Below are 24,497 nucleotides of genomic sequence, written 5' to 3'. Positions count from 1 at the left end.
ACCAGAAGCAGCACTCGGCATTCGGCTGCTAAATCGACAGGCAACATGCTTGAGGCAGAATGTCCTATTTCACATTTTCGTTTCCTTCTCACCGTCATGTTGCGACGTCCTCTTGCTGGAGACACGTATGACTTGTCGCTGTGACAGTCTTCCAAACTGCTATTTCGCCCCTCTATTTAAAGTCGTCATCTGGAAACAGGAATCTGTGCGGTGTAAGGTGCTAAGGTGCCTTCGTAACGACATTGGCGAGGCTTAGTCACCTGCAGCAGAAGACTGTGGTGGTAAGCGAAATATACGAACTGCTGTTTTCACTCAATTTAACAACTATAGAAGACTCCTCAGATGATAGCATGATCCGTATCGTCGTCCTGGGAGTCATTAAAACCTCAAAAACCGGCAAACCTCCCGGCTGAAAGTTGGGTTTCAAAATTGTACGGCATTAATGTTATTCCACATCGGGTACATTGTACAAGTGATATGTGATTTACTGTTACCACTCATATTTGTAGTGAGAGAAAAGGACCACTCAGATGCTAGTAGGATCAGTGCCATCGCAATGCGAGTAGTCATCGTTGGGGCACGATTAGTTGTAGGCTTGTTCCTGATAGTATCTTGGTCTGGTACTTGGGATCTTCTCTGAGGTCAGCTGCAAGCAAAGGCTCTCTGACACAAGTCGTCACAGCTCCTGCAAATTGCGCCACCACAAAAGTACACGACGCATCAGTAATGGCAGACGTAGCCGGCTGCTCCTCGCTGAGTCTTGGCCTTGTGTTGTTTAATTTCTTTGGAAGACATGTTCGGGATCGTGCTTGTTTGCAGTAGACGCAAGACAAATTACAACGATCCGTTTCGCTTAGATAACTGCCATCGTCATGTTCAGGACGACATAACAAAAAATGAAGGGTGTAGACAGCTCTTAGGTAGCAACCTGCAAATTTTGCCGCAGACGTTCCACATCATCTCCCTTACTAAGAAAAAGGGGTGGCGGCACGGTCACTAAACATCGAAGCCACAGAAGCCGGATGCGTGCTACTAAGAGTCATATCATGGGCCACCAATCATCCAAGACCGATCACAAAACAACTGAAGGTAAACTCCGTGCTACACAGTAGATAACGGTAGCTATACCTGTATGAGAACTATACATTGTAGGTAGTGTACACTACGAGTTCGACCATTGGTTCAGGCATTGAATGGTTGTTTTTGTCGGATGGGAGCTCGACTGCTTTTCTAGGGCACATTCAAGATGATGAAAACGAATGTAGAACCCTCTGACGACCGTGTTTTAAAGTTAAAGTCAGACACATGTGAGAAATTCAAAAATTCTTAGCCAGTAGCAGGACAACCCATATGATTGAGTAAAGTGAAGAACCAAATTCGCCAAGAGTTCATGTATGACACGTTTCTGGAAGAGGGCTTCGCTATAAAAAAAAGCCTCTGAATAGGGCAACATATCACAGCATTCTCAAGGGTGTCAGTCTCAAATACGTTTGTTATTTCCAGAAACTGGTCTCAGAGAGGCTGTTGTTTTTCAGCTTATGTTGTCTAGTAGCAAGCTCCCCTGAGACTGGAATTAGTGCGACCTCGCCGGTGAAGACCAAGATGTACTATCCTGGTGGGGGTGGCGAACGTTGATTGAATTCACACTGTTGGACAATGATTGGAGGCAGGTTTTGCCATACTGTATCTCAACGGGTGCTTCCACTCTTCATTTCCTGTAAGCATACATGACCCTGGGCAACAGAGCCATGCTCAAACACATCACTTTTCAGCTGTGAATCTTCTTGGAAGAGAAGAATTATTGTTCTCAGGCAACGTTTCGGCAATTCGTACTCGATTATATATGTTAGACGCCAACTTCCCTGCGAAACACTGACATATTAAACCAGGCTGGGATCATAAAACTAAAGTGTTTGGTTAGAATGACTGGCTGCTTTCAGTACTTCTTATTCGGCTTGTTGTTTACATGAAAGAGAGGATTACCGTGCCTGGCAACTCGGCGTATGCGCGGCTTGCGCTTTGACATCGACTGTCCACAAAAATGATACGGAAACAAACATCAAAAATCAGCCGACGATGATGAGTTAAACGATGTCAGGAGAAAATAGGACATTGTAAGGGGGGCGGCAGTTGCCAACTTGTAGCGTAGCTCTGGTGGGGGAGGATTTTAGTGTCTCGAAGGCAGCACAGCTTCAGCGAGATCCGTCCGCGCCAGCAACAAAGACACCTTTACAGGCAACTCTCCTTAAAATTCCTTTCTTTCTCCGTGGACTGCCGGTAGATCACCTTCCTTCAAGCATAAGACGGACTCGAGGAATGCGTTGAGACTTCACGCTGAATACCCAACTTGTGCGGAGAATGCGCACACGGTGTTTCCTTCCAAACCAGTTATAGATCCAGCGGCGCTATTTCAGCACTTCTGGGTTGACAACCACGGCATGTGGACGACACCAGCATATGAACTACTGTCCCTTTCCTGCAAAGCAAAGCTCCACAAGACCTTGTCTCTTGTTTCTTAAGTTCGAGACCCCAAGCCAACCCAGAGGTTATTATTCTCATTCACGGTCTCCCTGTGACAAGCTGGAGTGGTCACGAACGTCGACAGTGAAGAAGCTCCAGTTGCGAACAGTAAAGAGAATTTCTGGATCTGTTTTGTTACTGGCGTGGCGGCGTCGTTACGGAAACTTCTTGCCAGAGGCACTAACCAACGAGCAACGGATGAGATACAGGAGCTGATGCCTCTTTGGGATGGATGGTCTACGAATATGAATAGGTGCATATCACACAGAACTAAAAGAGAGGGAAGCGTATTGGATAGCGACAAGGATTCAAAATTGTACACTGCCAACTGCGGGAAGCGCATCTCTCACTTGTGTGGAACGAGAATGACGCATGACTTTTGCGTTTAGCTTCGCTATTTCGGCAGGCGTCTCTACATATGCGTCGCTGTGGGCAGGAAAAGCTGTTTCCCTGTCATTTTTGTTTGTTGTGACTGGCCTTATACAGGCCACTTGCGAGTGTGATGTCGAACAGCAGCAAATGAATTTATAACGGGAAAGGATATGCCGTGTCAGTTAGGCGGTTGGTCCGCGTGATTGGATAAACGTCGTGAAGCCTACGGGAACATCTGGTTGGTTTGTGAATTCCGTAAGCCACTTCGCCCTTTTTTGGCTTGTCACCTTTCGGCTTCCTGTTGTGTATGTTCTCGCGAGTGTCAATTGTTATCGCGATGTGGCTAAACAACAGAGTTCGAAACTTCAAACATAACTCGGCTTCGACACCCTTGCCGAAACGCCCTCCGGAGACGAGGCTCTTGAGCCCTGTTGACGAATTGTCACAGGAAGATGAGGTAAATGCTTTTGATGAGTTCTATGGGGTTTGCTTAGAAACGCGACTTAATGCGCTGTACCCCCCAGCTGTGACTGAAGCTCAAGCTGAAACACCTGAGCCGTGTGCGTGAAGCACACAAATCAGTGTTACGTTGTTGACAAAAAGGTCGGTCATACGGCACCTGGGGGCCTGAGGTGTTGAATTGGGATGCATGCGCTTTAAGTCACACTGTAGGAGAGACAGATCGATGACTCAATAGCAATAACGTCAATCTCACCAGCAACCAGCATAGCCATTTTTGCGGCGCTTTTGACCGTGGCTAAGGTGTCTCTCAGCCAGGTCAGTTGAGGACTCCAATCGGTTTGATAAGGCGGCGCTATCATAAGGGGTAACTGCATTTTGGTAGTCGTAACGGGTGGAAGAAGTAATGCGTCTAGTGCCCTTGTGGCGGGGGACGTCTTTTGACCTTGTGAACTTGTGAGGCTTTCACGCAGCGGTGCGCACTGGTCGAGCTAATTCAAATGATAGACATGAAGCTCGTTGGCGTTAGAGTTAGTCTGAGTATCCAGGATGTTGCTATGTTTTAGCATCCACACAAAGGACGGAGTCTCACCTTGGAAGGAGGCATGACTACCAGCACCACCCGGGGCAATGAACTGTCTGTCGTTACGCGTAGGAAGAAGAAGCAGGGTTGCTTCTTGATGTGCAACCAGCCGAAATTGTAAAAAGGAATGAAGAGATCGGTCGACGAGCGCAAGAACGTTTGGCTGGAGAAAGCAAGGCGTATGCAATTGCAATGAATCGCCGGAGTCACCGACTGCAAGAATCTTGTGCAAGATATAGTAAGGTAGCTACAAAGATGTGATCACTTCTGTCGTTTGCAATTCTACGTACTCTAGTGTATGCTCGGAGCTGTCTCGTGATCTGTCAGCTAGACACTCTCACAACAAGCTAACACAACAAGTGCGAAATTTTTCTGCGATGCTGCTCTCAAACACTGAGGTAGCACTCGCGATTGTAGAAACTGCGGAGTTTTATTTCACGTTCTGCTTTGTATGTGTCATCTATCGAGACGCCGCTGCAACAATGTCAAGCTGCTAGCATCGAAATATGTGCCTCGAGAAGGCATACGTTTGAATAGTCAGGGTACTTTCTGTTTGCTTTCAGGCCCTGGTACCAGACGTGATGACATGGGAGTAAACGAGCGAACTGGTGCGCGTGATTCGCAGCTCAAGTCGGAGGAAACGGAAGCTGCCATCCAGTCAGCAGTGGACACAGCATCTGTGGTAGCTGCTGCAACGACTACTGGTCTTTCAAGAGGTCCGAAATTGAACACTGAAATATCAGCTGACGTTGACTTCACTGCTGGTACAGCAGCTGGCAAAGCAGCAGGTGTTGCCGCAGGAAGGTGCAAGGTCGGTAAAATTGGTAATAACGTCAATGACTGGCCACAGGCTTCTGCAACGTCGGAGTCAGAGCCCACGGTGCAGCAGGAAACCACTATCGGAATCCAACAGCGCGTGACTCGAGAGGATCCAGGTGATTCAGAGACGAAACGGACTCCCTTATCTAGTGCGAGTGGTGCGGATGGCGGCCAGGTTGTTTCGCTTGCATTACCACAGGAGGAGTTTCTCATGCGTCCAGAGTCTTCTTCAGAAAGCGTCAATAACCTAAGGCCGACAATAGCTGTGAAGTCGCCTTCCAAGAGGGGGCTCGGACCGCACGAGGGCCAAGAACGATGTAAAGGCATAGAAAGTGAAACATCGGAGTTATCGTCAATCAAAGATGGACCAGATCGCGAAGAAACGATGCACCGAGATTGTGAAACGCAACCACGAATAGAACCTCAGCGTAGGGAGGAAGCCACAGCGGTTGGGAATTCGAAGGCTGACTCGGTGCTTGATGAGACCGATAAGGGCTTGGTTGCACCTGCATTGCCTGAGGTTAAATCAATAACGATGATGACAGAGAAGGTAGAGGGGCGAACTGAGCGAGGTGGCTCGCGGCGGGGCTCTCCGGCGCCCCATTTGCAAATCAGCTGTGATAACACTATCGACGTCATTGCATCCCCTGCGAAGCAACAGATCGAATCCGCGGAGGGTTCTATTCGTGAGATTTTTCATGAAGACGCCACCATAGCTAAGAATAACAGAAATATCAGCGGAGAGGAATGGAGTCGCACTCTTGAGAGCAAGCTCATAGATACGCTTTACAGCGAAAGTCTTCGCTAGTTGCGACAGGCACGTTTCCATGCACGGACCGAACAAGGACATACAACTTGGTGTCCTTCTATTGCGGGAGGAAAGCCGTGACATGGGAGGAGCGTTTCGGGTTTGTTTTCCCTTTTTCGGTGTGACTGCTAGCTCTTTTTTCTGTACAAGTTTCTCATTTGTGGGAACTTCGAATCATAACGATACATCGCGCTAATTCTACTGCTTGAGTATGCTTCAGCATTTCTCGTGGTCACACGAATATGTTCAGTGCTTTGCTTCCATCTCACAGAAGTTAACACACGAGATACTGAGGCTCACGTTTTGAAAGTATAGAATTTTGCAGGCTGTATGGGGACATGTTTCTGCCTGACAGCGCGATTTTGGGTTACCCGCAACTGCAGTCATTCAACGAACTTCAAGTGGTGTAGAATTGAGGCTCGAACGAGAGTGTATTGCATTTCTGCCGACGAGTTTTTCAAGCTGCCAATGTAGCAACGAAGGTATGTACATGACTTTGTTCGGCCTGAGGAAACAACTTCGCTGAGCGGAACGCTGTGCAATTAGCGGTGCTTGTCTCGAACGTGAACTTGAAGCAGCCATTACTGAGTGTAGTGACACAAACGCTCACGTCAAAACAAAACAAAGCGAATACATGATTGGTCCGGGCGTCAGCGTCGTCTCATGGGCCTGCGGAGACTCGCAAAGGACGCCATCCCGTCAGATATGAATTTTGAAGGGGTCCACTCACATACTACATTTGCACACACAAAGGACCTGCAAGCTCAGAGTTACTGATCAAGGGGTTGTCTGCTTTCCAGTCTGCCCAGGAGGAACGGAAAAAGTGTCGCGTACAGTGTCTACAGTTACTCGGACACTGCTTTCATTATAGACGTCTAACGATCGCCAATAAACAACGCATGCTTCTTCGAACTGCACAGTGGGCCTTCAGACTTCAAAAATGAACGACAGAGTATGCAAACCTTCAGCCCAGACCGTTGGTAGTTTTCCTCTCACATTCGCTCCGCGCGCGATGATCCGACACAGTCCGCCAGAGCGGCAGGACCTTGCGAGTGAAGGAAAAACACAGTGTGTTGGCGAATTAATTTGCTGTATCCGCTTTTCTGCGGGCTTCCGGTTTCCCTTGTAACCAGGCAACGCTACTCGCAACTACACAATGCAAACACAATAGAAATTGAAGTAAACAGAGATCTTCGAAATCTTAACTAGTAGTTCAGTTGCTTTGTTGACAGACAGATGTTTCCAACTCGAAGCAGCGGCGGTGTGGAAATGTTTATCAATACATCTTGGATGATTTTATATTAGCGGCTGGCAGTAGCTCGAATCGGTATTTCAGAGATTGATTCCACTCGCAACCTTCGCGCGAAATCTTTGCATTTGAGCGCGGATCTTCTTTTCAGCGTTTGAGTAGTCTTAAACGGCATTCCGGAGTTTTTAGTGCTAAGATGCGCGCTTCTTTCTCATCCTCACTGTTCACGAGAGCAGCGGAACCACACACGTCTTCCACACTCGTCTTCATTGACTCTGCTTCGATGCGAGCGTCGTTGGCGTGTCTCCCTGGGCATGCATGCACGCGAATTTTTCTGGGGGGCGGGCAACAGAACACAAGAGACACACCGACTGCGAAGGCGTTTTCGCGATGCGGAAGAATGGACCCCGCACGCTGCCGCAGGCTTTTTGTTTCACATAGCATTGTTGCTCTGATTGAAAGTTGTAAGCAGGTCACCTATGATGAGATGACGCTATTGCTCTGCCGTGGGGTCTCGAGGTGTAGAGACACCGCGTGACTCGGCATGCGCGCTTCGATAACTTCGAACAGTTTTGAGTCCTTTCCTCCACCGTGGCGACACAGAAGAAGTTGATGCTCAAAGCACACCACATGAACGCGTGACCAGTTGAGTCTGCCTATCTGGCGATGCCCTGTATGTATACGTGGATAACTTAATCCGTTTTCTTCTCAAAAGGCAGCACGTTTCCGGACGTTTCACGTCAAAACCACCTTCGGACTGTAAGATTTGCAAGATTTGGTGACGTTACCCTCTGGAAGTTCTACTTTGCGGAGTCTTCATATAGTTCTGCCGAAGCTCCGTACCGCCAGACTTTCCGTGCTTACCAAGTCCTTTTGTGCGTCGCCTCACGTCTGCTCTTCTGTCCGCCGCCTTGTCGGCGCATCCCTCGCCCTCTCCTGCCACAAAACTTTCTTCTTTCTTTTTTTCGCAGTCGTTTACGCGCCCCGTCGGCCCTCTGCAGTGCTCCCTTTACCCAGTGTTATCAGACCTTTGAATGACGACGACCCACTGTTAATTGCTGTTGTCTTGAGTGTGCAGAAGAGAAATGCATCCGAACAATTTGAAACGGCAGCAGCTACACTCACAGTTACGGTGGCATCTACCTTTTCTCGAGAGAGCTTGCTGTCGTGCGCGCTTTAGCTCCTGCCTCCCGTTCCAGTCTGTGTCAGTGTCTAGTCGAGGGGCGCCTAAAAGGTAATCGATACCACGTAACCATTTGCTTCTGTTTCCCCTACATTACCCCTTGGTCGACCGTCATGGTCATGAAAAACACAAGAAACTTTGGATCCGGTGGAAACTGACATTCGAGATCGAAAGCCGTTTTTGCCCTTGAAAGCCACTCAGAGCTTGAGGGGGGGCAACTGGCAGGCTCGATGTCCTGTCTGCTTCCCGTTCCCTTCAAGCTCTCTCTCATTTTTTCTGCAGTTTTCTGTCTCGCTCTCTGCCGCCTAGGTTCTCGTCTGCTTGTCGTTTTGCAGACGGGTCGCAAACGCTCTGCTCTTGCTTGGTGAACTTCACAGAGGTTACCTTTTCGATGCCTTGCCTACGCCCATCTAGCTCGTGCGTCGCAAGAGCGATGCTTTTACGAGTTGGACTACTGGTTTATATCTTGAAGGTCTTTGTTTACCGAATCCATGTTCTATCGTGCTCTTCATAACCAAATCTCTCCACAGGAACTTCTGTTTCTTTGAGAGGGAGGGTTTCCCGGGTGTATCTCCGTTCCCCTTTTCTGCGAGCGCCGCCGTCTCTATTGTCAAACGCATCGAAACGTTTCATGTTGAACACAACGAATTCTCAACTTGCCCCGAGACGGCCGCACGCGCTTTTCCTCGACCTCCTTTACCAATCTGGTCTGTGCTGGGCTCTCCCCTGAGACATGGACTCTGATGGTGAGGAGGGTCTTCTCAGTTTAACTGGACATGCGCTAATACACTTGTGGTAAAATCCTGTCGGTAGCAAGAGCGATTGAGAGGCAGCTGCGTGAGGGTCAGCAGAGAAGGTGCACGGAAGAGGAGAAGGAAGAAACAAATCGATCATGCCGACTGCCGGCGTCGTTTTCCTCGGCGCATCAAAGAATGGCTGGGGGGGAGACAGAGACGGAAGGGGAGAGGGAAAAGGCAATGGGCAGGGAGAACGAAGAGGAGATGGCCGAGGAGGGGAGAGGCTCGGAGAGCACACTCGCCTGCTAGAAAGCAGAGCTGCGCCGTTCCCCTCGAACCGGTCAGAGGCGAACAAGGAGAGAGGCGAGAGAAGAAGGAAACACCCGGGTCAACTCGTGAGATATAGCGACGAAGTCATCAGCTCTTGGCAAGTCTTCACTCTGCTGTCAGGCACAGTGTTCACCTCCCGCAGACTCTGGTCGGCCGTCCTTCTCTACTGGATACTCGCGCTGATGATCTGTCTCCTCATTCTGCACTTGGAATCGGTACGCCGAAACCGTGAACTGTGACTGGGCCGCGAAACGAAAAAGGTCAAGACAGAGACACGGTAGCGAGGAAAGCAAACGACGGCTGGGGGGAAGGGGAGACCGAGACACAAAGAACGAACGGGCGAGGAGAGGGAGGTGGACAATCCAAAGAAGGGGAGAAGGGGATCATGCAACACGGTGCAGCAGGATAGGCACCACGTAGGGTCGGGTCGGTCGATGAAGGCCGCCGACAGAACACAGAAGGCGATGCGCAGGTAGACATTTTTAAAAGCTTTTTAAAGACGTATCAGCCTCCTGTTTTGTCTCAGCCCTCTACAAAACAAGCGAACTGAAAGAGAGACATCTCTGCCATGCCTTCATCGACACTCTCTCCTTCCGCCTCTTCATCTAAGGTTTACGGGTTACGTCATGGAAACGGATTATTTTCTAATCCTTTCGGCGCACCGATGATGAACGAACAACTGGCGTGAAGTCGTTTTCTCTCGCCTTTCATACTTTTCTCCACTTCTCCTCTGCTCCATGTCCCCGTTTCCTCAGGAGGCGTCTCATCTCCAGTACACGTCGTTTAAAGCACTCGTAGACTATCTGTCGACGCTGATTGGCTTTCTTCTGGGCATGTACGTCTCCAACTCACTGTCGCGGTGGTGGGCTCTGAGGATGCACATCGATCACCTCTGGGGCTGTGTCGATGACCTCTGCATGCTTGCCTGTTCGCACGTTATCGGCGACGAGGAAAACGTGGAGATATCGACCGGACTTCTTCTCCCTTCTGTCCCCGCCTCTCTGGCGATCCCCGGGAGGCAGCACAGCGGAAGCCCAGAAGAGCTACAGGCGAGAGCAGTTGAGTGCCGTGACAGCTGCGAAACCACAGGGTTTGAGAAAGTCGGAGAGGCAGAAGCGGGGGGAGGAAGAGTGAAAGTCGGGGATCACGAGGACAGAGAGAGGCAACGAAGCGCAGACAGTTTCAGTCGAGAGCAGAGCAGACATACAGCGACCGGCGAGGACCGGGCGGCCACAACAGGAGGCGAACAACAGAAACATCAGGCCAAGAAACAGGATCCGAGCTTGCTTGCCTTGCACCTCGAAGAAGACGAGGAGCGGCAACTCCTGACCAAGCCGAATGTCTTGCGCCTCATTCTCCGGCTTGGGATGGTCGCCATGAATCTCACCTTTGATGCCGCCGAACGAGACAACGGAGACCTTACCTACCTTGAAAGTACGTGTCAGAATGCCACCTCGAACCGTTACGGTTTTCCTCTTTGATGCATAACACTCGAGGCAGGGGGTACGCAGTTCCATCCCGTTTTTATCATGCCGCGTTGGGGAGTGCGTTGACTGTGCTCGGGCCGTCTCTATGTCAGTTTTCTGATACCGTCAATCCGAGTAGACAGCACGTTGAACCTACGTATCAGAGGAATCGAGATCCCTGGAGAGAGGGAAAGTTAAAGGACAGGCGACGTAGACGAAACGCATGCAACTATGAAAGACAGAACTGAGTTTTCAGTCTTTCCGAAATCGGAGGTAGTCTCCTCGAAGCCAGAGAGACAACGTTGGCTGTCTGGATGTTGTGCAATTGCAAAAGGAAAACAAAGGTCCGATCCTAAGTACGGAGCGAGTCAAAGAGATTCAAGGAACTTGACAAGCATGACTCGAATTGCACGACAAAAAGACGTCACGATTTGAGATCGGTTGGCACCGAATATCGAACCTAATACTAATTAACTGAGCTAAAAAATGCAGGGGTGAACGTGGAAACAGAGAAGGTGTTGTGTGAAAAATGTCGGGTCTCCCACACACGTGGTAAGACGTTGTATGTCACGGCGAGGGAAAGCAGTGAAGAGGCTTTGAATCGACCGAGCGCTTCAGTGTCGCCACACATGCAAGACTCACAGATACTCTCTGTTTGTGTGTGTTTTCTGCGCCTTCTCTCCTGTAGACTCAGGCCTTCTCGACGCCCAGGAGATCCGCCTCTTGCAGCCCGCGCCGTCGAAGGCGCAAGTCGTTTGGGTTTGGCTTTCGCAGCTCGGCTCACTTCTCGCCAAGAGAGGGCGACTTCTATTTGCGGCAAATACCACGAGAAAGTGGCACGAAATATGTGCGAGAGTAAGGACACTGAACGCGACTGTCATGAACAGCACAGTGGAACTTTGGATCCGGTAAATAAAGGCTTCCAAGATCTGAACCAGTAGTCCAGTGTATAGTACATACTCCCCAGAAAACGGCGGTTTATAGAAACCTAGGAATTATTCCCAAGGTATCGAAAGAGAGAAGAGCCAGCAGGCCTGCGAGAGGCGCAGACGTCGCAGGGAACGGGGGATAGAGTAAGATTGAGGGTAGGCGGCGGCAGAAGGTCCGCAAGGGAGGCAGTGGACAAGGAGAGAAAGGCATGGTCTGAAAAGAGCTCAAATGCACACAACGCAAACGCAGGAAGAGGAGGAAACGTAGAACTGGGCACTCCGGCGACTGTCGTGTACTATGTGACACGTGAGACTTTGCTGCGGGTGGCGTGTGTCTTTCTGAAATTTGCTTTTGGGGAAGGCTTGGCATGTGCAGCTGCCCCCTCGTTGGAGTTCGTCGCAGGGTCCAGTCACCTTCCGTTGTTTTGTTCCTGTTTCTGAGACGAGCTCGTGTTTCGCGGCTCTGAAAGAAATACCTTAAACTCTTTCTGCCACTTGTACAGCCCGCGCGACCGCGGGCACTGCGTCCCGTTTACCGTGTCTATCTGGAAGCGCTCGCGGGGCGAAAAAAAAAGCGTTTTCCCGTTTCGCCGCGTCTCAGCTGCCTCCTCAACCGTGGCCCGCACCGGCAACCTCTAAGCCTGGCTGTCTTTTATTTCCTTTTTCAGGGTCGAGGCGAAGTGGCGGCGTGCTGGGCGTACGTGGAGACGCAGCTTCCGTTTTCGTACGTCCACCTGTTGTCGCTCTTGGTCCACATTAACAACTTGTTTCTGTCTATCTTGACAGGCGTCGGGGCGGCTGCATGCGTCAGCCAGCTGGCCGAGGCGTACGAAGCACGCGCGACGTGGTTTGCGCCTCCGGGGCCTCTCATCGGGGGCCCGCCTGTCCTCGCGACAAGCGTCGCCACTTCCCCAACAGGCCAGACCGGCGCGGGGATCTCGGGCAGGGGTCAGACTCGAGGGGGCGGCGAAGGAGCTGGGCGCCTGATGCCGATGCAGCGGACGGCTGTCTGGGAGGTCACCCAGATGCTGCTCATGCATCTCATGCTTCTTCTGGTGATTCCGATTTTTTACCACGGCATGATCAATCTGGCGCAAACAATCGGGCACCCCTTCGGGTAAGGGACGAGAGATCCATATAGAGGTGCTCAGGCTGCTCTCGAGAGAGCGCCGACCATAACACGACTGAAATGTTTTGTACCAGCAAATTCAGACACCTGACGCATCACCTAATCACAAAGCCTCGCGAGAAAACACTTCGCTGTGGAGAAACCTCGGCGCGACCATGGGGCAGAGCGGACCCCGGACAAAGCGAGCCGGCGGAACGATAAAATGGTGGGTAGCAGAGGCTAACGCGTTCTCGTCGCCGACGGGACGCACGCCGGCCTGTTGGGAGTTGCAGCCCAAAGAAGCCAGAAAGGATGAATGTCTGCAACGCTGGTGAATTTCAGGTGTGTTTGGTTTTTTGGCTTCGCAGCTACAAGTCCGTCGCCTTCCCTAAGGACCTCTACGTTCACCGAATGGAGGCCGAGTGCTCGTCCTTTTTCACCGTGGGGCAAGCGGGACCGCCGCTGTTTCACGCAGAATCCTATGCATCATCTGCCGTGTGCTCCCCGTCCTCAGCTGCTCGTTCTCCTGCACCTCGAAGAGCAAGCTTCTGGTCTTCGCTTGGCAACTTCCTCGCAGGGCGGGGCGTGGCTCGAACCACAGTGGATGGCGAGGTGGATGCTGCTGGCGACCTAGAAGGACGCTGATGTCGATGCGTCGCACTTGACAGCCGTGGGTGGCGTCGATCTGCACGCGGGTGGATCCCATATGCATTTACTCTCGCAACTACAGAGGCGGGTCCTTGTTCCCGTTGGACGAATGCCCACATCTGCTCATTGCAGACGACACATTGCTTCGATATGAGAGCATGCTCCAGCCAGAGAGGCCGCTCTGGACACAGCATCAATCCTCGGCTGGGATCCGTCGTGCAATATCTGCACGTGTGTCCACCGGGTTTTCAAGCACAAATCGACTCTGTGTCCCCGCGAGCCACGGCACTTGATCCAAATAGACAAATGGAGCGTCCAAACATCTTTTGGTGGGGGATTGCAGCATGAAATCCTGAGGGCTGCTTCGCAAAATGGGGGAAACGCAAAAATATCAATTGTCTATAGACTGATGTTCGTGCACGCTTGACCGGTTTCTCGAATGCCCGTCGAATCCGGCGTCAACGCTTTGTAGACAGGTTCCAATCTAGTGTTTTACATGAGGTATCGCATGTCAAGCCATTGGCTTTTGGTTGCATGTTTTTCTGTCAAAAACGAAGGCCTGCTTTTTTGGAGTAGCAAGAGACACACGGCTGAAAGGTTACGCAACTCTACATAACAACGCCGGCGAGCTGCGGCTCAAACTACTGAGATGTCTGTCATGTGGACTGCTGGGTTTCCGCCAGTTCCTCCGTAATCATAACACTCGGCACAGCAAACACGTTGCCAACCTCTCTCCGGAGGGCAGTCGTTCGCAACGAGATGAAACGAATATAAAAGTGGCCTCTCGCTATCTCCGTGGAGCGGGCGAAAAAAATTCGAAACAGTTGCACAGTTGGTGTGCTGCCGCTCTCCGTCGCCTACCGGTCACCGAATGAGCGTTCAACTGGGCAAAATGGGTTTCCCTGGGCACTTCAAAGCTTCGATACACAAAACGAAATCTCTGAGAGGTCTGTCAGGCTGCACTCGGTTTTTGCAGCTGCGGTTTGTGTAGCAGATAAATCATACCACTCGTCCACCAACTCGCCTTATGACCCTAGTAGTCCAGTCTTACTGTGAAAGTGAGAAGTTGTTTACCGTGGGAGGCCTTGATGCCTCTTCCCTGGTCCGTAATCCAAGAACGCGTTGAAGTTTTGGGAAACTTGTTGGCCGAAACAGGTATCCTCTCTTTTTTTTGGTGAGTGGCATTCCTTTATTTTAGGCCGGGATTTGAGCGGCCGTCACAGATGTGTTTCCTAAAGACGTCGATTTTCAGCGCTAACCCCTGTGGTTTTTCCCCAGAATGCTCTCTACCTCGGATTCCCCAAGATGTAAAACATACACAGTAGGTGGAGTGCAGAGAGACCCCATACCATACTTGGTCTCGTTCTTTTTCTTTTGACGAGCAAACAGAAAATTAGTTTCCAGTTTCTTCCGTCGATGAACGCCTCTGGACGCAGAACTGTTGGCCAATTTTATCGGAAGCATGCCTCGAGCTTGCTCTATGACAAGCCTCTAAGGAATGGCAGCTTCAAAGAAGGGTTCATCGCACCATCTATCAGGGGACCTCAGAAGTGAATAAATCTAGATGCATATTGACGAATCAACACCCTTAAGGGCTTGCTGCCATTATAACTACTTCCGTCGATCATCCTTTCTCAGTCGGGATGTTTCGTTCACCCGAACTAAGGAGGACCGAGGGGTGAATTGCTTCCCACGGGAGAGGATGCTTCGGAGAGCACATAAACGAGAAGAGGGCCAAGAAATGATGGACCGAAGACGCGAAGGCACACGGTAATCTAACAGATTAGAAGACATCAACGGCTTAATTTGGCTCATGACAGAAACGTTTTGCCATCTGTCTCTGTACTACCATCGGCGTCGATTCAAAAGGTGAATGCCGAGCAAATCGGAAGTGAGCATGTGCCGTCTGTTGTGTGGGTTTTTCATCTCATTTATTTCCAGGAAGCACAATATTAAACTATCGACGGCGGACGACAAAACTTGATAGATCAAGACTGGCTGACAGCTCGCTCATAAGACAGTGCACTGGTACGTGCAAGGCAGAATAGACCCCTTCACGAAACAGGGAAACATGTCATGGCGTACAGTTGTTTTTGCCATGTGCGTTATTTTACTTAAATCGGTCGATTTTTGCCGTCTTTAGCGGTCCCCTTCTGTGTGAAGACCGTCCCCCTCCCACCGCCGGCCAACACACCCCGCCTGCGAGTCTGTGTGCATCTCCTCCCAGAGTTTTGTGTCTTTTTTTCAGGAGGCGCATTCTGCTGAGTCAAGCGCCAGGTGCGCTATCTCAGTGGCCTCTCTTTTCGCCAGCTTATATTGCTGTAGCACGGGTTCTACTACGCACAGCTTTCTGCCCTCCGGCATCGCCGTTGCATCGGCCCCTTGCTAGGCCGATCGTTTGGTGCACATAAACGCGAGGTATGTAGTTCCGGAGCCAGCGTGGTCCAAACACGCGATCTGCGGCTGTCGCGCGAAACACTTTCTTTCCATGCGTCGCCTCCGGCTTGCTTTTGCCCCCTTTTCCCTCTGCATTCCCGTGCTCCGAAAACAAATGGCATCGGATGTTTGGTCGTCGGGAGTTTCAGGACGCATCCCGCCTGCTCTCGCCTCTTACCGTCGGCGGCGCCTTCTTCCTCCAGATAGAATGAAGTAGATCGCTCCAGCGATCAAGCCTACCCCGAGAAAACACCCCATGACGATCAACGCAATTTCAACACTCCCCATCTCCTGACTCTGCACCACAACACCGTAGTCTGCCGGAGCCATCACAGTTGGCCTCATCCCCGCCATGGTCACCTGCTGCATCGGCACCCCGCCACTCGCAGGTAACCCGCCACCCTGAGCAAGAGCTGAGGCGCCGCCGCTGAGAGCTGTTGCCAGGACTTGCTCGACGAACTGCATTTTCGTTTGCAGGTGAGACACTGCAGAGGCTTCCCCAGGGGCAGAAAGCGTCCGGAGAGAGGCGGAGGATTTTCCAGAAGACAGATCTTGGTGAGAGGCCAGGACAGCAAACCGCCCGGGAGACGACGATGTCGTGGCCGGCGAAGAGGACGATGAGAGAAAAGAGGAGTGGGAAGCAGGGGAAGAAAGGCTCAATTTTAAGGGCCGTGACGCCGAGGGTGACGATGAAACCCCGTGTTCACGCACAGTCCTTACGTGTCTGCGGTCGGGACCTACGGACGCGTTGACGACGGATGGACGAGGATGGTACTCTAAGAACGACACTGGAGGCAGAGGCGGCTGGGGTGGTGCCTCCGAAGCAGAACCTGGATTCTGTGACGCTTCGAGGTCTAGGGACCCGCTTTTTTGTGTTGGATCCCCTTTTGTGGTGCTGGCTTTCTTCGGAACACCGCGAATTGCTTCCTGCTCTTTCCTTGGCGCTTCTCGGTGTCGGGTCTTTTCTAGCTCCTTCGACTCAGAAGTGTCAAAAATGCTCCGCCATGTGCGACGTCCCCTTCCTTCGAAAATTGCCAGTTCTGCATCCTCTCCGGTGGCCTGTGCTGCGTCGATGTCTTCCTCTTCACGGCCTGAGTGGGAGGCGTGTTCGTCGCTCTGCTTTTCCTCCCTCTCTCCTCGCGCACGAGCTTGAGCAGCTACCTTCCTCATGAATTCTTTCTGCAGGTAGTCCTTGGTGATCCAAGCCTTCTCTTGCAGAAGTGCGATCGGTGCAGCTCCGCTTAAATCGGCTTCATCCCATGGGGTTTCCGTAGAAGGGCTGAGTTCTACTGTTTCCGGGTGGAACGAGTTACCAAACAAAGCAGTGCTGCCGCTTTGCCTCTCGGCATCGAGCTCCTGTTCTCTTCGCTCCATCCCGGTTTCCTTGTCTCTCTCCATTTCGCTGTCTGACGTGAAACCCGCGGCTCCAAACACATCACTGTGCTGCGAGCCGGGAGAATCCGTGTCGCGAAAGAGAGGCAAGTGCCGTTCCCTTTGTTCCCTTGACATGTTCAGAAACTCAGATGCGGAGTGGTAGGGTAGCGACGCCGCCAGAAACACAGAGAGACTGTCTAGGGAAAGCAGCGACAAAAGGAAAAGCAGAGAAACCCGGTGGAGCCGCAAAGCGCGGAGACGCGAAGTAGGTACCCTCTGCGCGTCACCCTCCCATCGCAGCAAAGATCGGCACTTCTGTCTGTCCATGATTCAAAATACGTAGAACCATTGGCAACAGGTGATTTTAGGGGAAATGGTAAACGGAAAATGTTGTAGGCAGGACGGGCAGAAGCGGGTAACGAGGAAAGGATGGAGACAACAGCGTCACTTCTGCAAAACGTTCAGTTTCAACACTCCACCAGAAACAGAAAAAACTGTGAAAGAGCGCGAGACCCGGCGGATACTGAGTAGAGAGAGAAGCAGGAGGAATTCAACCCAAGGAAGAGGGAAGGAGGCGATGGAAGCAAGGCTTCTTCGTAATTCGTTTTGGCACCGCAGACCAACATGAACGAGTCTCAGTTGTTCATTAAAGAAGGGAGTGGATAAACGTAGTGAAAATACCACGGCCGCAGCCGTTGCTTCATGCGCTTGTTTTGATGCCGAACTGCCGCGTCACCCACCACGATTTAGTCAGGTCGCCATCTAGAGTGAGTATTTTACGGTCAGGTCAGAAAAAACAACTCCACTGGCGAAACACACTGCTAGTGAAGTTGGGGGCAAAGTCAGAGGCCACTGGGCCACAGTTGCTTGACGAGGATCTGCATGTGTTGTTGACGGGGAGAGAAGCCTTCGATCGAAAAGGGCCGCTGTGACCGAGAGGCGATGAAAGCGAAAAACTAGGACGTTCTCAGCGACAAGGATGTGTAGACATTCCCCCGAGAGAACAGAGACCACAGCACTTCTTCAACACGGCAGAACACACATGCTGACTAAAAAAAGCGTCAACTGGGTCTGAGAGGCCGCCTGGCTGGTGTCTTGAGAAAGAAAAAGGGGCTCACATCGGTGCTCCTGGTGAACACCACGCCTGACCTCTGGCCAGCTTCCCGAGGATCATGGAAAGGTAATGCACCCGTTGCCATTCCCTGTTCGTGAGGAATGAAACGCTTCGTGTTTCAAAATAGCTCTTTCTCGCCCATGTCTGCTGTAAGCGCACTTGAGAAAATTCGGTCACGAGAAATGGAACGGGTTTTCTGCGGACAAACTGTGTTCCTTTCCGTCAGACGAGACGAAGAGTGCAAACCACGCAAACTAACCCCTTGGTCTTCCTTTCACGTCTCCGCTCGCGTTTCTTCCCGCCACGGCTTTCCCGCTATCGATCTAGCTGGTAGGCTCTGGTCGGAACTTGGAATCGGCGTTCGAACCTTCGAACCTACCTAGGGCATCCAAACCAAAGCCGTCAAACGACTAGAAGACACGCAGCGGCGATGTTCTTTGAGCAGGAGAAACGGTGAAATGCAACCCCGAGTAGCTCCTGCGTTGCCAATTTCCTGGTTGCGTTTGCGTCGTGAAAAGTCCGCAAGCCTTCGTCTCATTTCGCTAGCAGCAAGACGGGGCAGCAAACGGAGCGCTCGATGAAGACGCTGCAAGACAAAGCCAGGAGGAGCGAGGGCCGCTCAAGATTCCACGCGGATTATGGCGAGGAGAAAACAGGGTACGTTTTTTTTGCCTTTCCTTTCTCTGTCACTTGGAAACTCCGCTGCGTTTCTGTAATAATCTGAGATCCAGACGCGAGACTGTCCTCATTGACCCTCCCGCCGCCTGCACCGGAGCTGTGTCTATGCACTTTGCGATGACGCAGCCTTGCATAAACTCGGCCCATTTTTTGCTTTATTGTCTCTACGGTTGAGTCATTTTCCAAGGGAGTACCAAGAAAATTTTCGTATCTCGAGTCAATGCTTCCAAGAGCAGCCTTCCTTGCCTTCACTCCACTTCGTGTCTCACGACCGCCGCCTATACGCGGTCCTGCGGGATTCGTGGCCGTTCGCTTCTCAAAGAACGGCATGATGCGTGAATAAAGGGGAGACTGGACGGAAGTAAAGTCGGGAAGCTCAAAGCCGACTCTCGGGGTAGGAACCGATCCCGCCGCATCCACTCCTCAGATGACTAGGAAGGGTTGTCTTCGATTGTTTTTCCCGACCATCTGGAGTGTCATCTGCTCTCTACAACGCAGGGAGGGTGGAAGCGGCCCATGTTAGCGTACCTATTTCTTCTTTATTGAAAAGACAAAGGAGGCAAACAGTGTCGCACATGTTTGCTTCAGTCTCCATTCTTTCTCGGTGGTAAGCGGGGGCTGAGAGTGGAGCAGAACTAGGCACTCTTTCGCGAATTCACTGACGCACAAGGCTTGACACTTTGTCACCAAAGACAGAAGCTGAGTCTGAACAGATGCTCAAACGCAAAGCTGGTAGTCGTACGTGTAGGCTGGTCCGCAACAGGTTCGTGCTTTTCTACAGCGTATTACTGAAGAAACAATTCCCTCAATTCAGAGATTGTGCAGTGGCGCGATTGCGTCGACACTTTCCTGTTGCTTTGAAACAGTGGTGGAACAGTTCGCTTGCCGTATACAAAAACATTGGGTACGGATTGTTGCAAGCGGTGCAGGGTGAGCAGTAATAACGAATCCGCTGAAACTTCTTGCTTTTAACTCAGTTACTCTCGAATGAGTTGACCCTGTGCTCATTTTCACTGTGTCGTCATTTTGTGCACGCTGTCATTTTCATGCTCCGTGCTCTTTCCCTTGCTGTGTGTGACTTTTACTTGCAGGTCCTGAACTTATCGTGCCTTTTCGGATGTGGCCGGTAGACACGTAGTTTTGCCGCGAGGTCCCTCTGAAGGATGCTCTCACTTTTCGCACAGAGGAGACGCCACTCCTCATGTGCATCCAGCGGGATGCGTATGAGTTGTGATTTTTCTTTTGTGTGCAACAAGATGTTCTCTCTGACTGCACCTTTTGCATTCTCAAATTTTTTTCTCTTCCACACGCAACAGCAGAGCCGAGGAAGGACCATTCCTGCCCGTCCAAGCCGAACAAGGTACGATGCAGCTTTACTTTTTCTCGCCTACCTCATTTTAAACAGCACAGTCTTCGATTCTAGAGAGGCAGGGAACGAACAGGATGCGACTTGTCGCCTCACGTTACCGGTTCTTGCCGTCACGGCAAAGTCCCTGCCTCCCGCAGCATTTGCCGAGCGCTCGGCTGCCGCTTCTGCCTCTCAGTCGGCCCCTTTTTCAAATGATTTCAACGTCGAGCATGGAGGGCAGAACTCCCTTTCCGATTTGTTTCTGCAAGGAGAGGTACGCGATGGGGACCGATTCGTGCAAAGGCACGAAAGGTTTTTTGCCGCACATCGGCCGGACGAGGCGACAGCCGTCTTGACTCCGGTCGAATCACGCAACGCAGTTAACGAGGAGCGCTCTGGACGTCCTTCAGCTCGTGTTGGACTGCTGAGCATGCAGCGGGAGAAAGGGGAAAAACTCAAGCTGAACGCGGCCCAGCAACTACGAGCAGCTGCTGTTGTCGAAGCGGTGTTTGCGCAGCTGGCACGTAAGTGGCCACATATGTGAGGGTAAAGAAAATGCCAAAGCGAACGTTTCGACGTCGCAGAAACGACCACCTGAAACACGTGCAGGAACTGACGGGAGATATAACGATGGTCAGAGTTTTTGTGCCTAAATAAGGGTCTCTACCGTATCAGTTGGTTTGCTCCCGTGGAAGATGCGCTAGAACAGGTTTTTCTTCGACTCTTTAAACGGCGGCAAAAATGACAACCGAATCACAAAAATCACACACGCAGTAAGTGTGTGTGGATGGTTCTCTCTGTGAGGTCACTCTTGTCTGCCTGGTGCTATCTGGTTGCCTAAATGCACTGTCCGGGGAAGACTTCGACAACACGTCTGCCTCTTCTGACGCTTTAGCGTGGGAACTTCGTTTTCATCGTCGTCCTTTTTCGTGCCTCCTCAGAAGTGTCTTGTAACTGGTTCTGTGTGTCCTACAGAGTTCCATCCTGATGCCTACGAATCCGCGAACGTCCGAGGCCTAATCAAGTGGTGGGACGATCCATACATTATCATTCTGTTGTGTCTCATGTTTGGGGGCCTTGTATCCATGGGGATATGGTGCCTGGTAGCGAGCTACAGATAGCGATGTGAGAAGGAAACGAGACGAGGACGGACGAACTGGATGCGGGGGGAGGAGCATCAGCTGAAAAAAGACAAAGGAGGAGGGTGTGGCTGAGAGACAAAGGCACCCCCAGGTTAGAAAGCCGGGGAAAGCATGCGTAGAGGCAGAAAAGAGAAATCTTTCGCCTTCACTGTTTCAGATGTCTCTGAATCGATTCAAAGACGAAAGGCGGCGTCTCTGGTGACCGTCGTGAAGGGGCACCGTGTGTGTTCTCTACTGTGGGGCACAACGGGAAGGCAAGGGAACCAGGGTGTAGGAGGTAACCAGTGCAGGGAGGATAAAGTTCAAGTTTTTCTTCGGGAGGAATCGGAGCGACTTCTTCCTTCAGGACGCGGCGGACGAGACCAGCTTCTAGTTGCGCAGACGAAAGTTATTTTGCGTCTGCGCGATCTTGCGGTACACGAAGGACCCGTGCGTTCACGTGCCTCTTCGGTTTCTTTCGTACCGTCTCGCTCCGGGCTCAGCGAAGAACGAAGGCAACTCTGTTGACAAGGACATCCACTTGTACAGGCCCGATGGCCTTTGCGCTTTGTGGCTGGAGGAGCTGCGCAGCTGCACAGACGCTTCTCTGGCATGCAACACGGCTGTCGGTCTTTTCAGATCTCGATCCTGCCTTCATAAAACGAAGTTCTCCAGTCAGTGACTGCCGTAGATTCTGCGTCGAGCTGTCGCTGGTTCCTGTTTTGCCCACGCCAGCTGCGGCAACGGGCTCTTTTCTCGAGCATTCTGAACGAATCTGTTTTTAACGCATGCAGTGGGACGTCGCTCCCTGTGCGACTGCGAGGATATGAGGCCGGCTGGCGGCTCTTCAATTATTTTTCACCGCCTCAGAGGCTATACACAGCGATGCGTTTGTCGTCGGGAGCAACGCATTTCGACACGAAGCATTATAGCGACAGAGCAGCGAACGGTCGAGACAGTTGAAATCTTCACCTGACCCCAACTGATGAAGGTGCACTCGCGGAATCGACCGAATGTACCCTTGTGATAGGTTGGTGAATTCAGATGACGAGCATGCAATTGCCGCCCAGCAACACTTGGAAGGTCACTCAGTCCTGCTTCTGCTCTACCTTTTTCTGCAATTCCACAGCGGTGCATTCCGTTTAAAAACGCACGATACACACATGCTGCAGGGTGCGAGAACCCCTCCGCCGAAAACGACCGAGAGTCGAGTCGAAAACGAGCAGGGACTCGCGCCGTCACGGTGCGCCCTCTCGCATAGTTTCGCGTTCGTTAGGAAGCAGTTCGCTGGTATGTTTCTCTAGCAGTTCGCGGCCGACCACTTGCCTCTTGTCGCGGTGAGTTAGCTGTCAACGTATGGAGGCCTTTTCTTAAATGCATTTGATTAAGGTAAAATGGGTTTCAGATCGGGAGCCTAAGTGTGGCGTCGTGCGCTCTCCCTTTTTTCGCCCGTTGCACGAAGACCGGCGAACGGCAAAAGAAGGAAAATGAGGAAAGAGACGGAGGGAGCACCGTTTAGCGATACAGTTGATCACGGTCGAGGAACAGGAGATTGGCGGCGGAGAGATATTCGGAGCCAGAGGCGGCCGCAGGGCGGTGTTAGAAAAGCGAATTTCGTGGTCGGTTCTACGACTCACGGTTGGTGTCAACACATGAAAATGGAAAGAACTTCTTCCTCGTCTCTCGCTGTACACAACGCAACTCTCGACAGGGCGGAAGCTGGGACGCGAGACGAGAAAACAGAGTAGAGCTCGCGCATTCCTCCATACAAAGACATGCTTTCACACTTCGTCACTCATTCGATTATTGACACAAATCCCTTGAATTCCACCGACGAGCTTGGGGAGCGGAACCGCCCTAAGGCAATGCCAATTCGACAGGGCATCCGCCAACTGCTTCTTCCGGCCCTCGAGAATGTAAATGTGGGGGGAAAAGTCGAGAAAACTTGACACCAACGCGGTAGAAAGGACGGGAAGAGACAGCGACCAGTAGCAACGCTTTCCGGCGAAACCCCCGTGGAACAAAGGTTGCCTTTTAGGTTGCAAGGCACCGCCGATCAGAAGCAACAAACATGATCCGCTGCTGCCGACGATGCGAATGTGGGGTCTCGCGTCTGGGTCGGCGAGCTGAACGCTGTGTCCAGGCCCATTGGAGAGCAGAGATCCCCTTCGACCGCTGGTGTCACATGCAAAGAACTGGATCTCCCACAGAAAGACGGGAAAGGAACTGAGTTGTCCTCCGCCTCTGGTCAAGGAGCTTCGTCGCGTCGGTCGGTCGCTTGTCAGGAGAAGCGTTGCTTCCTTTCTCGTTTCCGGTAAAAAAAAAAATATCTGCGCGTTCGCCACAGGACTCGAGAAACACGGACACACGAGAAGTATCCCTGCCCCGAGTGGACAGAAGAAGACAGAGTTTTGGAGTTTCATCTTCAACAACCGGAGCTCGCGTCAAACCTCAGGTCGCTGCCCTTGATGCTCCATGGGAGAGCGGTCCAGCGGGGCGGCCTCTGCATTGTATCTCGTGTCTCTCACTGAACACCGCCGTGGATAGAAATCGCTTCTCTTCCACGCTCGAAACAAGTCTCTCTCGTTCGTCGTCTTCAAAAAGGCTTGTCTATTTCCTGCTGTCAAATACCTTCGGAGAACATTCGAGAGTCTGCGACCTTGGCGGGTGTTGTGTCCATGTCTCGGTGTCGAGTCTGTTTTACCCTCCAGAACAGATATATCTCCGTCTGCTTAGTGTCTGTTAGGGGCGTCGTTTGCCTGCGCTTCCCCGCAGCATTTCCAGAAAGCAAGCCGCTCAGCTGAGAAGCGTTTCACAGCTGAAGAGTCGCCAGTGTGCAACTTGTCTCAGCATCAACCGCAGAACGAACACACAAGGCGCTTCTCGTCTTTAAGCTCTCCACGTGGTCCCGGACTGTCTTCCTCACTCAAATTCTCCCTGTGTCGTCCTCTGCTTCGCTTCGCCTCTTCGCCGGGGGAAGGATCCTTTCTCCTTCCCGTAACCTACGGAGTTCGAGCACGAGGGCTCGATGCAATCCCCGCACAATGCTAGAGCAGAAGACTCTCGGTTTGTCTGCTCTTCCTTTACTCTGTCCTGTGAAAGCAGAAGTTGCTTCTTCTTAGCGACTCTCTGCGGTGGTTCTTCACACTCCCTCTCCACAGTTCGCCGCCTCCACGCCTTCTGTCCATATACGCCGAACAGCCCCACCCCCAGAG

The 24,497-nt window shown here is 51.7% G+C and overlaps 5 protein-coding genes across 5 annotated transcripts; 3 read left to right on the top strand and 2 right to left on the bottom strand.

Annotated features, from left to right (window-relative positions):
* The first annotated feature begins 2,983 nt into the window (after positions 1–2,983).
* On the top strand, positions 2,984–5,763 carry TGME49_310260 (hypothetical protein). Its single transcript, XM_018782618.1, has 3 exons — positions 2,984–3,349; positions 4,007–4,172; positions 4,498–5,763. Exons 1-3 carry the CDS (start codon positions 3,200–3,202, stop codon positions 5,559–5,561), a joined length of 1,380 nt encoding a protein of 459 aa, XP_018635575.1. The 5' UTR covers positions 2,984–3,199; the 3' UTR covers positions 5,562–5,763.
* A 1,496-nt stretch (positions 5,764–7,259) lies between these two features.
* Positions 7,260–13,814, top strand: TGME49_310250 (hypothetical protein). The gene is made up of 5 exons (XM_018782617.1): positions 7,260–9,275; positions 9,816–10,494; positions 11,215–11,381; positions 12,124–12,572; positions 12,932–13,814. Exons 1-5 carry the CDS (start codon positions 8,886–8,888, stop codon positions 13,206–13,208), a joined length of 1,962 nt encoding a protein of 653 aa, XP_018635576.1. The 5' UTR covers positions 7,260–8,885; the 3' UTR covers positions 13,209–13,814.
* Positions 13,815–14,409: 595 nt separating this feature from the next.
* TGME49_310240 (hypothetical protein) lies at positions 14,410–18,572 on the bottom strand. Its single transcript, XM_002364229.2, has one exon. The coding sequence runs from the start codon at positions 17,346–17,348 to the stop codon at positions 15,822–15,824; it is 1,527 nt and encodes a 508-aa protein (XP_002364270.2). The 5' UTR covers positions 17,349–18,572; the 3' UTR covers positions 14,410–15,821.
* A 171-nt stretch (positions 18,573–18,743) lies between these two features.
* Positions 18,744–22,144, top strand: TGME49_310235 (hypothetical protein). Its single transcript, XM_018782616.1, has 3 exons — positions 18,744–19,420; positions 19,905–20,685; positions 21,137–22,144. Exons 2-3 carry the CDS (start codon positions 19,977–19,979, stop codon positions 21,280–21,282), a joined length of 855 nt encoding a protein of 284 aa, XP_018635577.1. The 5' UTR covers positions 18,744–19,420; positions 19,905–19,976; the 3' UTR covers positions 21,283–22,144.
* On the bottom strand, positions 22,136–24,481 carry TGME49_310230 (hypothetical protein). Its single transcript, XM_002364228.2, has one exon. It carries the CDS (start codon positions 23,703–23,705, stop codon positions 23,064–23,066), a length of 642 nt encoding a protein of 213 aa, XP_002364269.1. The 5' UTR covers positions 23,706–24,481; the 3' UTR covers positions 22,136–23,063.
* Positions 24,482–24,497: the final 16 nt, after the last annotated feature.

The sequence above is a fragment of the Toxoplasma gondii genome, chromosome XI (genome assembly GCF_000006565.2).
Source record: "Toxoplasma gondii ME49 chromosome XI, whole genome shotgun sequence".
In the NCBI taxonomy this organism is placed as follows: Eukaryota; Apicomplexa; class Conoidasida; order Eucoccidiorida; family Sarcocystidae; genus Toxoplasma; species Toxoplasma gondii.
Note: the sequence above shows the minus strand (reverse complement) of the source record. Positions and strands in the feature narration are given on the sequence as shown.

Coding starts and splice junctions, on each gene's coding strand:
- TGME49_310260 (XM_018782618.1), top strand. CDS start 3,200: ATGTTCTCGCGAGTGTCAATTGTTATCGCGATGTGGCTAAACAACAGA. Junction 3,350..4,006: donor AATTGTCACAGGAAGATGAG/GTAAATGCTTTT, acceptor CGTTACGCGTAG/GAAGAAGAAGCAGGGTTGCT. Junction 4,173..4,497: donor AGAATCTTGTGCAAGATATA/GTAAGGTAGCTA, acceptor GTTTGCTTTCAG/GCCCTGGTACCAGACGTGAT.
- TGME49_310250 (XM_018782617.1), top strand. CDS start 8,886: ATGCCGACTGCCGGCGTCGTTTTCCTCGGCGCATCAAAGAATGGCTGG. Junction 9,276..9,815: donor TCATTCTGCACTTGGAATCG/GTACGCCGAAAC, acceptor CCGTTTCCTCAG/GAGGCGTCTCATCTCCAGTA. Junction 11,382..12,123: donor GGCACGAAATATGTGCGAGA/GTAAGGACACTG, acceptor TTCCTTTTTCAG/GGTCGAGGCGAAGTGGCGGC.
- TGME49_310240 (XM_002364229.2), bottom strand. CDS start 17,348: ATGGACAGACAGAAGTGCCGATCTTTGCTGCGATGGGAGGGTGACGCG.
- TGME49_310235 (XM_018782616.1), top strand. CDS start 19,977: ATGCTCTCACTTTTCGCACAGAGGAGACGCCACTCCTCATGTGCATCC. Junction 20,686..21,136: donor GGTGTTTGCGCAGCTGGCAC/GTAAGTGGCCAC, acceptor TGTGTCCTACAG/AGTTCCATCCTGATGCCTAC.
- TGME49_310230 (XM_002364228.2), bottom strand. CDS start 23,705: ATGAAACTCCAAAACTCTGTCTTCTTCTGTCCACTCGGGGCAGGGATA.